Here is a 12305-nt window from a genome sequence, read left to right on the forward strand (position 1 = left end):
CGTACCTTTACTGTCATGTCAACTTTTCCAAAAGAAAAAGGTTTTTTCTTTTTTGGAAGAAAACAACAACACTTTCTGTAAAATTAGTATACAAAAATATCACTTTATGGATCCAGTATACCAACACTGCACTGACTTTAGCCTCATCACTGACCTCAACTCTATACAGTGGTTACACATACAGGAAGAAGCTAACAGCACAAACTCTGGTTTTTGATTACGCAGTTTACAATTTCTGCCACTAGGGGTCTCTCTCTCTCTTAACAGCAGGTAAAGTTTGAACCTTACATATGAATGGTCTAAAATGAGTTCTCTAAACCTTTAGCGTAATATTCTGTATTCAAAAGAAAAAGAAAGACAAAGTATTTGTGTACAGTGCTTCACTGATTTGGGGGATGGCTAGTGCAAAATGCAAAACAACATTTGTTGTTAAGTGCAACCAAATACTACTTTACAGCCTGAAATGGGTATGAACCCTTCTTCTTCTAATTTGAGCTTCTATATTGTTTAGATGTTTTTTGTCAGCTCTATAGCTCTTCTTGATTTCTTCTCATTTCATGCATCATCTGCTATTCATTCCCATTTCCAAGTCTTGTCAATCACCTTTAAAACGCTCTAAATAGAAGTGAAAGGTGAAAGTTTGGCAGCTAAAGGCTGCAGGTGAATCAAAGAGCACCAAAAACTGATCCCCAACTCCACCGACACATGGATGTTTTCCACATTCACGCCACAACAATGTAAGAATACTTTAATGATTTCACACGGTTTACACTACACAAAGTTCATCTTCAACATTTCACAGCAGACACGCAGGATGTAGAGAGGATGAGGGCACCAGCCATGCAGAGCAAATATAGGTTTATTCAGAGGGAGCTGAGAGTACAGATGAGCCTGGCAGCTAAAATGGGTGTTGAACTACAAGCATCCATTACTGCGCGGGTGGGGGTGGAGGGTATTTACAGTGAGGATGAAAGCAAAGATGTTTGGGTTAATGATGGTCAGCTGTGCCTCTGACAGATGAAGGTCGTCTGTGACTTTGGAGGTTGTTCAGTGGAAAAGCACTCCTCAGAAACCTTGTAACATATTAACAAATGTAGCTTTGATGAACATTACGTGGAATAACTTTCAACTGAGACACTGATTCCAGCTAAAATGACCCAGGCTCACTGATTTACTGCGTTGCAATCACACAAACAAACTAAAAGCGGAAGCGTCTGATTGTGTAACAGCTGAATCGGTACAGTAAAAGTTTGAGTTGCGGGAATAAAAGCGGGAAGATTGCTTTGCTTTTTCCTGATGATGGACGCTATTTGGAACATGTAGAAATTTTTAAAAATTACTTGTGTAACTTTTTATGTACATTAAACCAATTAAACTGTTCTGACTCAGTAACTTAGTTTTTTTTTTTTAAATTATTTCGCTGGTTGGTTTTATTTCAAGCGAGATATTTTTTTATAATTAAAAATTTCATTTGTGTTTTATTTATTTGGCGTGATATATAGAAGCTTTAAACTCACTAGAGAAATTTGCTGTCAATTAAAAGAATTTGGGCTACTGTCTCAAAATTGTGACTTCACACAAGTTACATGTGATAGAATTTCAAATAATGTCAAAAATTCAAGTTGGGCATTTTGAAATTCTCAGTATTTCAGAATAATCAAAAATTTTCACATAAACTGAAATTTTAAGAAAACGACTGAAAGTTTTGACAAATTTTCTGGCAAATTTTTTTCAACTTACATTTTTTCCGTTGGCAGAAAGTTTCCATAGTAACCGTTCTAATTTCAATATAATACATTTCATATCAGTTTACAATTCCACTCTTTAATTTCTAATTATATTTTTATGGTGTTTAAACACAAATCTAACATCATAGCCAAAAAATAATATTATGAAATAAAGTCACCTTCATTTTTTTAAATTACATAAACATTTATTGGTTCATTTATATCACTTACACAGTTTATTCACTTTATAAGTTGTTTTAAATTCACTTACCACTGAACAGTTTGGGGCTCTGTACCTTCACTTACACCTGAATTTGTCTCTAGAGGGATATGTTAGAATAAGTGTAGTGCAAATTGCTCATGCTTGGCTAAGAAGCACAACCAAAGGGTAATATTAAAAATCAGAGCATTTAAAGCTGGAACATGGGGACAAGCACAATGGTTAAGTCAGTGTGCACACAGTCTAAGAACGTGGGGAAAAATGGGTTTGGAGGATTTGCAAAGACGTCAGTTATGCACGTTGATCAAGATTGCTATGAACGAATGATTCACATTTAACAACAACATCAGTATCTGCACACATGAACACAGCTGGGATGTCCAGGGGGGCACTTCAGGGTCACATTACAATCAGACTAAGGTCAAGGTTCACAATTACATCTATGATTTATACCTTTACAATTAAACAACAACAGTATACAGAGAAATATGCAATATATACATAATAACTTCACTATTGGACAAAAATGGAATTCATCCCGCATGAATGTGTCAGCCTGACTTTAAAACCTTCATATATTACTGTTTAAATTCTTCCACTGAGAAGTGCAGACAATGCTGCCCCACAGTGGCAGACTAAAGTAATACAAATGTCATATGGACGCACATGCACCAGAAACAGGCAACATGCTTAAATGATATTAATGTTACATTACAGCCACATGGAAACAGACCACAACACATGTCCATCACTGAAGACACAAACAGCCACAGCAGAGGAGCGGGTACGAATGTTTGGTCAGCTGAGTGAGGGTAGAATAACAGGATAAGGAAAAGGATGCTGATATGGACAGAAGGCACTTTGGAAAGATAAGGAGTCCCACAGTTACAGTAATAATAACAGTAAAACAAAATAAATAGATAAACAAAATCAGCATCTCTGAATTGCAAATGTGTGAATCTTGAAGTGAAAAACAAAAGGATTAAATAATCATTTCACATAAATTAGAGGCAAAAGATGGTTAGCTTAGCATAAAGCCACAAATCATTGTTATATCGACCTTTTCGCATCGATAAATAACTTGATATGATCTTCAGTGAGCTGAGGAGAGGAGCTGGAAGGCGGTTTGCCATGTTTGGTCAACAGCAGGCTTCTGTTTCTCGTTTCTGTAGCTAAGTTAACCCAATCATAACCCAATCATTGCTGTTGTTGCGACTTCATATTTAATTTACAGCTTTGAGAATGGATTCATTGAGTAAGGTTGTAACTGTGGTTGTTACCACCGTCTGTAACTGCTGCTCGAGCTAGCGTGACATAAAGGAAGCGGATGCCTGTGCAGCTTCTTTAGGAAGTTATATCATTTATGCTTATTTCATTGCAAAAATTGAAAACATTGTCGTTTTAAAGAAAAATATAGTTGTTGATTGATGATGTCACCTATAATCTAAGCCAGGTTAGCTCTTTAGCTCTTTTGTGTTACAATGAGAAGAACAAAAGATGTGCTAGCAGATCCAAAAGTTAGCTTTTTGGCCAAATGCTAAGTGAAGCGACCCCGTTTACTAAAACCGAGTTATTGGTTTGCAGTGTTAATTGTTGCGTGTAGCATCTTTGTGCGCACTGCCCTAAAGAGAATGCATGGGAAAATATTGCAATAAAGTTTTGCTTAAATGTAAATTTTATGAAACAGTTTTTGTGTATTTACAGAAAAAAAATGCACAATAAAGTTTCGAGGAATAAAAACTGACCTAAAGCCACCTGAACAGCAGATTAAAGCACAATGAATTCTTATTGCCATTAATGCTGATAGACAGGTTGCTTGACTTCTTCCTATAATAAATATGGTCACTGAGAAACACAGAATAAACAGCATATAGGATACGTAACATACACGTCACTGGTGTAATACATAAATCCAGTGTATCTGAGGCTGTTCGAGGCTTATACTGGATGGTTTATTCCTTTAGTTAACGTCACGGACAGATCTACCAGGTCACAGACACACGACTATTATAAATATTAAAGTAACGATGGCCTTATTATTGCTGATCCAGCACACGGTGCAGATGGAAGGGTTTTGCTACAGGTATGGCACAGCTCAGTACAGCAGGTCGTGTTGTTTTTCAGCAGCGCACCACACAAAAGCAGCAGGAAATTTAAAAAAAAAAAAGAAAAAAGAGCCAGAGAGTCGGATAGAGCGACGTGGAGCTGGAAGGAAACGGCTGATGTGTTGCTGTGTGCTGTCAGATTGTCACGTGGAGGCTTTGAGATGCAGCCAGTCACTCTCAAACTCACTCTGCTGCCATTCGCTCTATGTGCTCAGTCAGCAGCTTGTACTGTTCTGCAGAGGGACAAAATACATGCGTTGTTCTTCCACACGTAAAGGAGCCACTTTTTAATTATTTACACACAGTTTATGATCACCGACAGACCAGCTGTGCATACAATGAAAACAAAAATATGAGATGGCATTTGGGTATTTTCTGATTACTGAATCACAAGTTTCTACCAGAAGACAACAGAAAAAAAATCCTTATCTTGAATTTTTAAATGATAATTTCAACTTTTAAATAACTGCCTTTTATTATCCCTATATATGAAAACATTGATCCATGAATACAAGAAAACTGGACCAATCCAAGGCTACTTCGTGCTTTACCTTCATTCAGGTTCCCAATAACTGCCTGCTTCTTCAGGAAGTCATTGCAGAGCTTCCTACTCAGACCAAACGCCAGCATGTTGTGAGTGAATGTCCTGAAAATACACACAACACCAACATCGTCTCAGTACAAGAGGAAAATATCACAAACACACAACAAATATTGTGCAGTCGTTGGCACATCCTCAGGGTTGTCACAATAACCGTGTTTTACAGTAACTATACGACTGAAACATCTCAGTAACAGCATTACAGATATTATAGATTACACATGTAATATTATGGTATACATGATAATGGCGAAACAAAAATCTGCTATTGGGACACACCAATACGCCCAGCTGCAGAGGTTTTGTAGCCACCTCTCACCTTTTATTAATCATTTTCATGACTGTGGACTTATGCAGGACTAAAGTAATGGGCCCACCTTTTAATCTGTATTTAATCAGTATTGCATTTAATCTGCAATACTGTCTGCATTAACAGACATTGCAACACGTGCGTGGCTCTGTAACACCACTGTTACCACTGATGCAACAAGTCAGTTTGTGAAATTTCTGCCATGCACACGTTTCACGATCAGCTGTAAATGATGTTACTGCAAAGCGGAAGCATTTAGGAACCACAGCCGCTCGGCCACCAGTCGTCACGTCATGTAAAGTTACTGAGGGGGGGATCTGAGTGCCGAAGAACATAATCTGCATTAACATCAGCGCTTAAAATGTGTGACGGGAGCTTCATGGCTGAGCAGTGAGCCTCACATGAGTGTTGTAAACGTGGAAAACACTTCTCAGTCTGACGGATGAGTCACAGTTTGACCAATGCCAGGAGAACGTTACAAAAAAAAGGCAAAAAAAAGGCGGCATAGCTACATTTAATGTAATTTTTTTACATACACTACAAAAGTGTGATTTAAGCTTATTGTAGAGGTTCAGAAGTTATGAGCATTAGTCATGTATCTACATGTGAGGTGCTACTGTGCGCCCACACGAGCAACAGAAAGGTGACTGAAACCATCTTTGTAATAAAGTATTTGTTGTTTGAGACACTAAAAAGATGTTCAGATTATTTTATTAATTACCACTTATTATCTCATCACCTGTGTTTTGTTACCATTTTATTACCTCCACCTAGGAGCTTATGTTTTGGTTTGTCATTTGGTCTGCACCATCTGATTTTACTGCACTGCAAACTTCTTAAAGTATGTTTAAAAAAAATGAATATACAGAAAATAAAATACTATTCCCTTCAAAGTAAATATTGCCCAGAGAGCGAGCTGCCCTGGCGGGCGTTCGCGCTCCTTGTTAGGATTTCTTTCTATTACTACGTGGAAATCACGGAGGTGTTTTGGTTACCCCAGCTGGCCAAAGGCGATGTTCTCATCGATTTTGTAGCTGTCCTTCTTCTCCTCATCAGTCATGTGACACCACTTCTCCCTGCAGCAAAAACACAGTCGCAGTCAGACTTCAGTTCCACTCGACCTTCAGCTCGTCCACAGGAACAGGTCAGGGGTGGGTGTCACACAAATATCGCATCCAGCAAGGTTTCTTTACACAGAACATTGTGATTTTTTTTAAACTACATTGTGAAAAGCCAAGAAAAACCAAACAAGCATGACATCCAACCCTGTGACTGTCACTTTCATTTCATTACACATATAAGACACGAAAGAGCACATTAACCAGCCATCAGCGAAAAGACAACAACAAATGATTCATTCACAAAGAATCATCATTGTCAACACATGAAAAGCACTGATTTGGACTTTAGTGCTGCAAAACAAATATTTATGAATCTGGAAATGTTTCCAGATTATTATTGTCTGAGGTCTAATTTACATTTGACAGTTTTGACTCATTTGTCCTGAATTTGAATTAAATCTTTTATAACGCTTGAAAAAGAAGAAAACATGCCGTCATCTGTCTTTGAAGCAACACGCCACAAACTCCCCGAATAATGAAATCTTATCTGAGTCTGTCCTGGAAAAACAAAATCAAAACTATAAGTTGAAAATGAATTCATGACTTCTGTCACACACAGACGGCTATGTGTGAATATTTTTTATGCACTTATTATTATATCCATTGCTAACATCATATATTTGTCAAGGCAGAAATGAAAGAAGATCAAACATGTTACATTTTTTACATTTTTAAATTCTTATTTTTGCACGTCTATATTTAGATGTAACCAGTCTGCAGTGTAAGTACAAAAGCAAGCACACACACTGATTTTTAAAAAAGGCAGGAGAGGGGAACATGCAGATGGAGTCAGAGGAAAAAAAATGCAAGCAGATTAATGGTTTGAACATGCAGTGAGCTGTGAAGAGGCAGAGAGCATCTCCAGACTGCAGTGGATCTGCTGCCATCTATAAATACCATCCCAGACATTATACAAGCCCTCTTTGCACATTCCGGATATTAACTGTGGGTGTGATGCTTGTCAGAGGTAGGCACAAAAATCACTTCAACTGCAGCGTGACAGAGCTGCGCCCGACAGCCCCGACATGCCAACAGACGTCGAAGAAAGAAAGAAGAAAAAAATGATCTTCACATCTCACCGTGCTCTGATTATGCAGATGTCCACATAGCACAGCCTCACATTACTCTCTGGTCATCACTAACAGAGGATCTCCTCTCACGGTTCACCGGAGCACATGTGACAAATCAGACCCGGGGCGACTGCCAGACCTCGAGACTCAAGTTCTGACATCCATCGGACATTTTTGGGGTTTTTAGCACAGATTCCTACAGATTTCCATCTTTATTCACCCATCAGAACATCTGGCGAGCACGGCTGTCGTGCAGTGAAATTGGAGGTCGTCTGTTTTGGTGACTATGGAGTCAGAGTGTCACCATAGTAATCGGTCTGGCACAAATCAGTGACGCATTTTAAAAAGCTGTAACGTTCACAATGCCGGGTGTCCACACCGCCCACCGCCCGGTGGTGTGACAACAATACTCCAGCAGCCTTTTACGGCTGGGGGTAAAGACTGTTAATGGTTGTAACACTCGTGACACAGAAGTCATTTTTGTTGCTGTGGATGTTTGAGCTGTCAGCGTTCATACTCATCCATCCAAGTCATGCATGGATTTGTGGAGTCACCGCTTCCTATGAGAAATGAAGCTACTCAGTGAGTTCACAGTTCCTTTGCATTATTAACCAGATGAGGTGGTTCTCGCAAGCTGCCCCTCAGCAGGCTTCCTGACCTTGGCCAATCAGAAGAACGTGGATTTTAAGGTCCCCATTTCAACTTAAGGGGATAGCTTAGCTTCGCTGACAGTGAATCAACCACAAATAACCTAAAGAGAGACAACACCCAAGCAGAAGGAAGCATTAATATAGAGAAAATGGGCACTGCTGTGTTTTCTGCTCTAAACTTTAAGCTACAAAAACGGGGGGGGGGGGGGGGGGGTAACTTTTAATACCAAGCACAGCAAACAACAGGGGAAAAGTACTTGACTTTTAGCTAGCAAGGAAGCTATAAAGCAGGCAGACCTCAGTCCAGCAGAGCGCCTTCGGGACAGGAGATTCACATCACTGCAGCAACTCTGTGATGCTAACGTGTCAACATGCACAAAATCTCTTCCATGAAGAATTACGGCAGCTCAACAGAGGCCCGACCTGCTACTAACAAGGTATCCCTAATAAAGTGGCCCTCTGAGTGTAGTTTGGCGTCTGTCTTGTATATTAGCAGGAAGTGGTATGTACCATGCAAAGTGCAGTATGGCAGCAGCAGAGACCTATGTAAAGACCTATGTCATTCACATTGACATTCTCAAAGCTCTCTGTCCCCTTCAGGTTTAGTCCTCATGAAGATCTGCCCTTTGCCTTCTCCTCCACCTAAACTTTGATCTTTGCTTGTTTTGGTTTTTTTGGACAAACAGAGGGACAGACCTCACATGTTTCTCTTCATCCTGCGTTCCCCTGCCCGGCAGCAAGGCACAAGGAGACAAAGGGTTAAAGTCAGCATGCAGAAAAGGAGAGAACAATAGCAGCTTTTAGAGAAGGAGAAGGAGAGGAGAGCAGACAGGTGGAGAAAACAGAGGAAGGAAAGGAGGAGAAAGAAGAGAGGAGAGAAAAGGAGAAAACAGGTGAAGAGGGGGCTAGAGGCAACAGTAGCAAATATTTCATTTAGACAGGAAGTGACAAAGCAATAGGTGCTCCTTTAAACTCTAGAGATTCATATTTCCATCATTTACACGAAGCTAGCTAGTATTAAACAGACTCACCTTGTGGTCGGAGATCTTTTCTTCCTCTCACAATGGACAGCATCAAAAAAGGCGGCGTTCCAAAATCTCAGCGTGTGCCTGACAGACAGAACATGGACACGTTTCAGGCTTCACGCCTCCACCGCTTCACCAAACAGCCAGAAATAACCGTCACTTCTCCAGGCACAAAGAGGCTCTGGTATGATTCATACTGCAATGCCAACCATTTCTAACATGTGCAGTTCCCAACGCGCCGGTAATGACTCAGTGAAATTGGGGTGGGGGGGCAACAATGTGTAGAAGCTGCTTTTTGAAATTAAGCAGTAAACCGAACAGAGCTCCTTTTTGCGTCGTGCCACTGATTTGAAATGTTACCTTTTTGTTTCTCATCACTTTCAGTTCAATATTGTTACTTTTTAATTTGTAACAATTTATGTTATATGGTCACATTATGACATTTTGAACAATGACTGTGAATTAAGGTTGTTTTTCATCTCCTAATGTCACACAGTTTATGCCATAATACACTTAGGTTTTGTGCGTGGGATCATTGTCCTGTTTCATGACCCAGTTTGGGTCGAGCTTTAGCTGTAGCACAGACGGCCTCACATCTGACTCCAGAGGACGGCCGGTACTGTCAAGAACTTAAACATTAAACATGCTAACTATGGAGCTTTAGGCTTTTTGCATTTTCTCTGAGCGACACACGGTCATTCTTTGGGGTGAATTTCCTGACGTTCCCGACCAGCAAACCACTCAAACCTCTGCTTTTATAGAGGTGCTCACACGTGCTGATGATCAGTTCATCAGGTGCATTTGATTAGCATCACCTGGCTGCTACAGAACTCAGTGTATTCTAGTTTTCTCTTAATTGAGTCCCGTGAAAAGTTTCTTCCTCACATGATGTGATTCTTACCAGATAGGTTGCTGCTTCAGGTGAGTGTACAGGTACACCTTTTCCCCTTTCTTTTCCTCTGGAGCGCCTGACACTGAAGAGGAGGATGAAATATAACAGGCAGGGATGGACTCAGGTTTGTTTCTAGAACATTCTTTAAAAAAGTAAGAGCACTGGAGCAGCAAAGTGAAATAAAAAATGATTTCTGAGCTACGATACCTGGTGATTTAGGCTTCGTCTCCCCCGGATTTTCCCCATCACTGCAAAACAGATTGTAAGAGTGAGGAATACAGTGACAAGCGAAAGTGTTAATGAACAGACTCAAAGGAGGAGGTGCAGATGCTCACTCAGACTTGGGAGCCACTGAGCTTCTCAGCTTGCTCTCCAGGCCCCCAAAGAAGCCTTTGACGTCAGTCTTGGACGTGTGTTTAAGGAGGCGCTCGGCAGCGTCCTTCTTCCCTGACAGCCAGGTGTTAGCCTTGTTGAGATAAGAGTCCAGACCAGCTGGAGCACCACCGCGATCCAACAGCTCCGAGGGAGATGGCTGAGACTTTCCTGAGAAGAAAAGCTCAAAATGCTGAGTGCTAACGTTGCCTAACAGCATCTCCCAGCAGCTACCTGCTTTGCACCGTCTGAGGTGGGGGGTTATTTTCACAGGTGTTCACTGAAGTACTTAAAAAAAAATAGGCCCGTGTGAGATTTAATGAAGTGAACGCTTCACTTTAGCCCAGCAGCAACTCAGTGAGCTGGAAACGAAAACAGTCATTAGTCTGTAAGATTGTGTTCACAACACAAAAGTGGAAACATGCTGTTACTCTGTGTAATCAGGGCTCTCTGCAGTCTGCAGCAGACCTTTGTGTGTCGCTTTGCGCCACAGTGCAAGTTGTTATAGACAGAAAAAAATATTTAACTTAGCAGACGTGCCTGCAGACTCGCTGATGCAATGCACTGTGTCACAGTGGTGTACTAATCACTCAGTGCTTCCTGCTTGCATAAGCACAAACACTACCTTTATTTGTGATGCTGCTGCAAGAGAAACCACAGAGCCAAACCCTGCTGGTAACATTCCCTGAATCAGCACTGAGGTGTCTTGTTTTTATAAAACAGACACAAACACAGATGTCTGTCTTTTGCACTTTTGCAGCTAAAAGTTGGAAAAGAAAAGCCTTTAATTTGGGCTGCAGAGGCTCAGCAGCGTTTCTCTTAAAAAGCAACACCTTACAGTCGCTCTGAGGTGGCGTACAGACTGTTTTCAAGAACTTCAGCTGATCTTACCAACGTAATAATAAGTGAAGCACATGGTCATGAGGTTTTTTGCCGGGCTGTAGTCGTCCATCTGGTAACACCTGCAACAGAAAAACAAAACAAGAAAACACAGCATTTCTTCAGATGTGATCCTATGAAATGATGACTTTGGTGGAAAATATATGAACTAAATATTATGTAAAGTATGCAGAAGTATATTTTTAGCACCCTTTGTCTGTTTCTGTGGAATTTAAGCAAAAACCACTCAATGCTGAATTTTCTGAAACTTGTTGGAGAGGTAAACAAATGAAGATGCATTTACTGCCTTGGGTGTGTGTTTGAGGTCATGTTCATGCAGAAAATCTTCAGAGATCCTGGAGAATTATTGCTCAACAACACTTTAATGATCCCAATAAGGTCGGACTCGTTGGAAGTTAACAGTAAAGAAAAGAGGAGCAGCTCTTTCTGCACATTACTGCAAAGGTTTTACTTCTTTTTGTTTTGTGGCACAGTTCAATTTTCTAATATTACCGTATTTACTTAAAGTTCCTTTTAATGTCAGAATGTAATGTTCTTGACAGATTTATCTGATCTTTCATGTAATCTGTGACTGATTATTAACAACTGAATAATCTTCAAATTACCTTGAATGCACATAGAAGAATAAAAACCTCAAGCTAACGCGAGCGCCACGTTCGGTTCAGCAGCATTTGCAAGACGCAGCTTTGATTCCAGCTCTGCTAAAAACTTATGTCACATGACCACTTATTCAAAATGATGGCTCAAGTTCACAGTAAAAAAAGTTACAGTTGGACCGTATTTACTTACTCAAATAGCACAACTGCAAAAGACTGCACGAGTCTGTAGAAGGTGGCCTCGCTCACACATTTGGAGTGGCAGCGCTGTGAACACAGTACAAGTACATGTCACTGCAAGGAAACAACATTTCAGGAGAATATAACACCTGCGCTTCTTTCTTCACATGCATCAGAGTGATGGTTTTCCCGTCACACGACAAACAAGAAAACAATCGAAAACACATCTTTTTCAGCTAATGCCGTATTCACCAGATTCCCTCCTTCCTTGATTAAACCACAGCGTGTGGCTTTGCAGGAAATGACTGAGCCTTGAGCTATGAGCCCGTGAGATGCTTTTAAAGACTGTTCTCTCTGTAACAGCCAGTGGGCTCAATGTTGCAAACAGTAAACGAGTCAGAAGGACGATGGTGGTGTTGGTCAGGGTTTGCTGGTGGAATTTGTGGAAAGAGGAAAACAAATACAAAAATACAGACTTATCTCTGCGGCCACAGCTCAGCCGTTTCCTGTTGATGTGAGAACATCGAGAAGGCCAG

General features: G+C 40.5%; 1 protein-coding gene across 1 annotated transcript in view; it reads right to left on the bottom strand.

Annotated features, from left to right (window-relative positions):
• Positions 1 to 745: 745 nt before the first annotated feature.
• Positions 746 to 12305, bottom strand: part of kiaa0513 (KIAA0513) — a 28079-nt gene continuing 16519 nt past the window's right edge. Inside the window, exons 4-12 of the mRNA XM_080876062.1 lie at positions 11783 to 11856; positions 10985 to 11055; positions 10057 to 10264; positions 9929 to 9969; positions 9731 to 9803; positions 8836 to 8913; positions 5959 to 6039; positions 4604 to 4698; positions 746 to 4285 (exon numbers count right to left, since the gene is read on the bottom strand). Of these exons, the coding sequence (XP_080732188.1) occupies positions 4236 to 4285; positions 4604 to 4698; positions 5959 to 6039; positions 8836 to 8913; positions 9731 to 9803; positions 9929 to 9969; positions 10057 to 10264; positions 10985 to 11055; positions 11783 to 11856 (771 nt within the window). The 3' untranslated portion in view covers positions 746 to 4235. The remainder of the gene's footprint in view (positions 4286 to 4603; positions 4699 to 5958; positions 6040 to 8835; positions 8914 to 9730; positions 9804 to 9928; positions 9970 to 10056; positions 10265 to 10984; positions 11056 to 11782; positions 11857 to 12305) is intronic.

Source organism: Rhamphochromis sp. 'chilingali' (assembly GCF_963969265.1).
Source record: "Rhamphochromis sp. 'chilingali' genome assembly, chromosome: 2".
NCBI lineage: Eukaryota > Metazoa > Chordata > Actinopteri > Cichliformes > Cichlidae > Rhamphochromis > Rhamphochromis sp. 'chilingali'.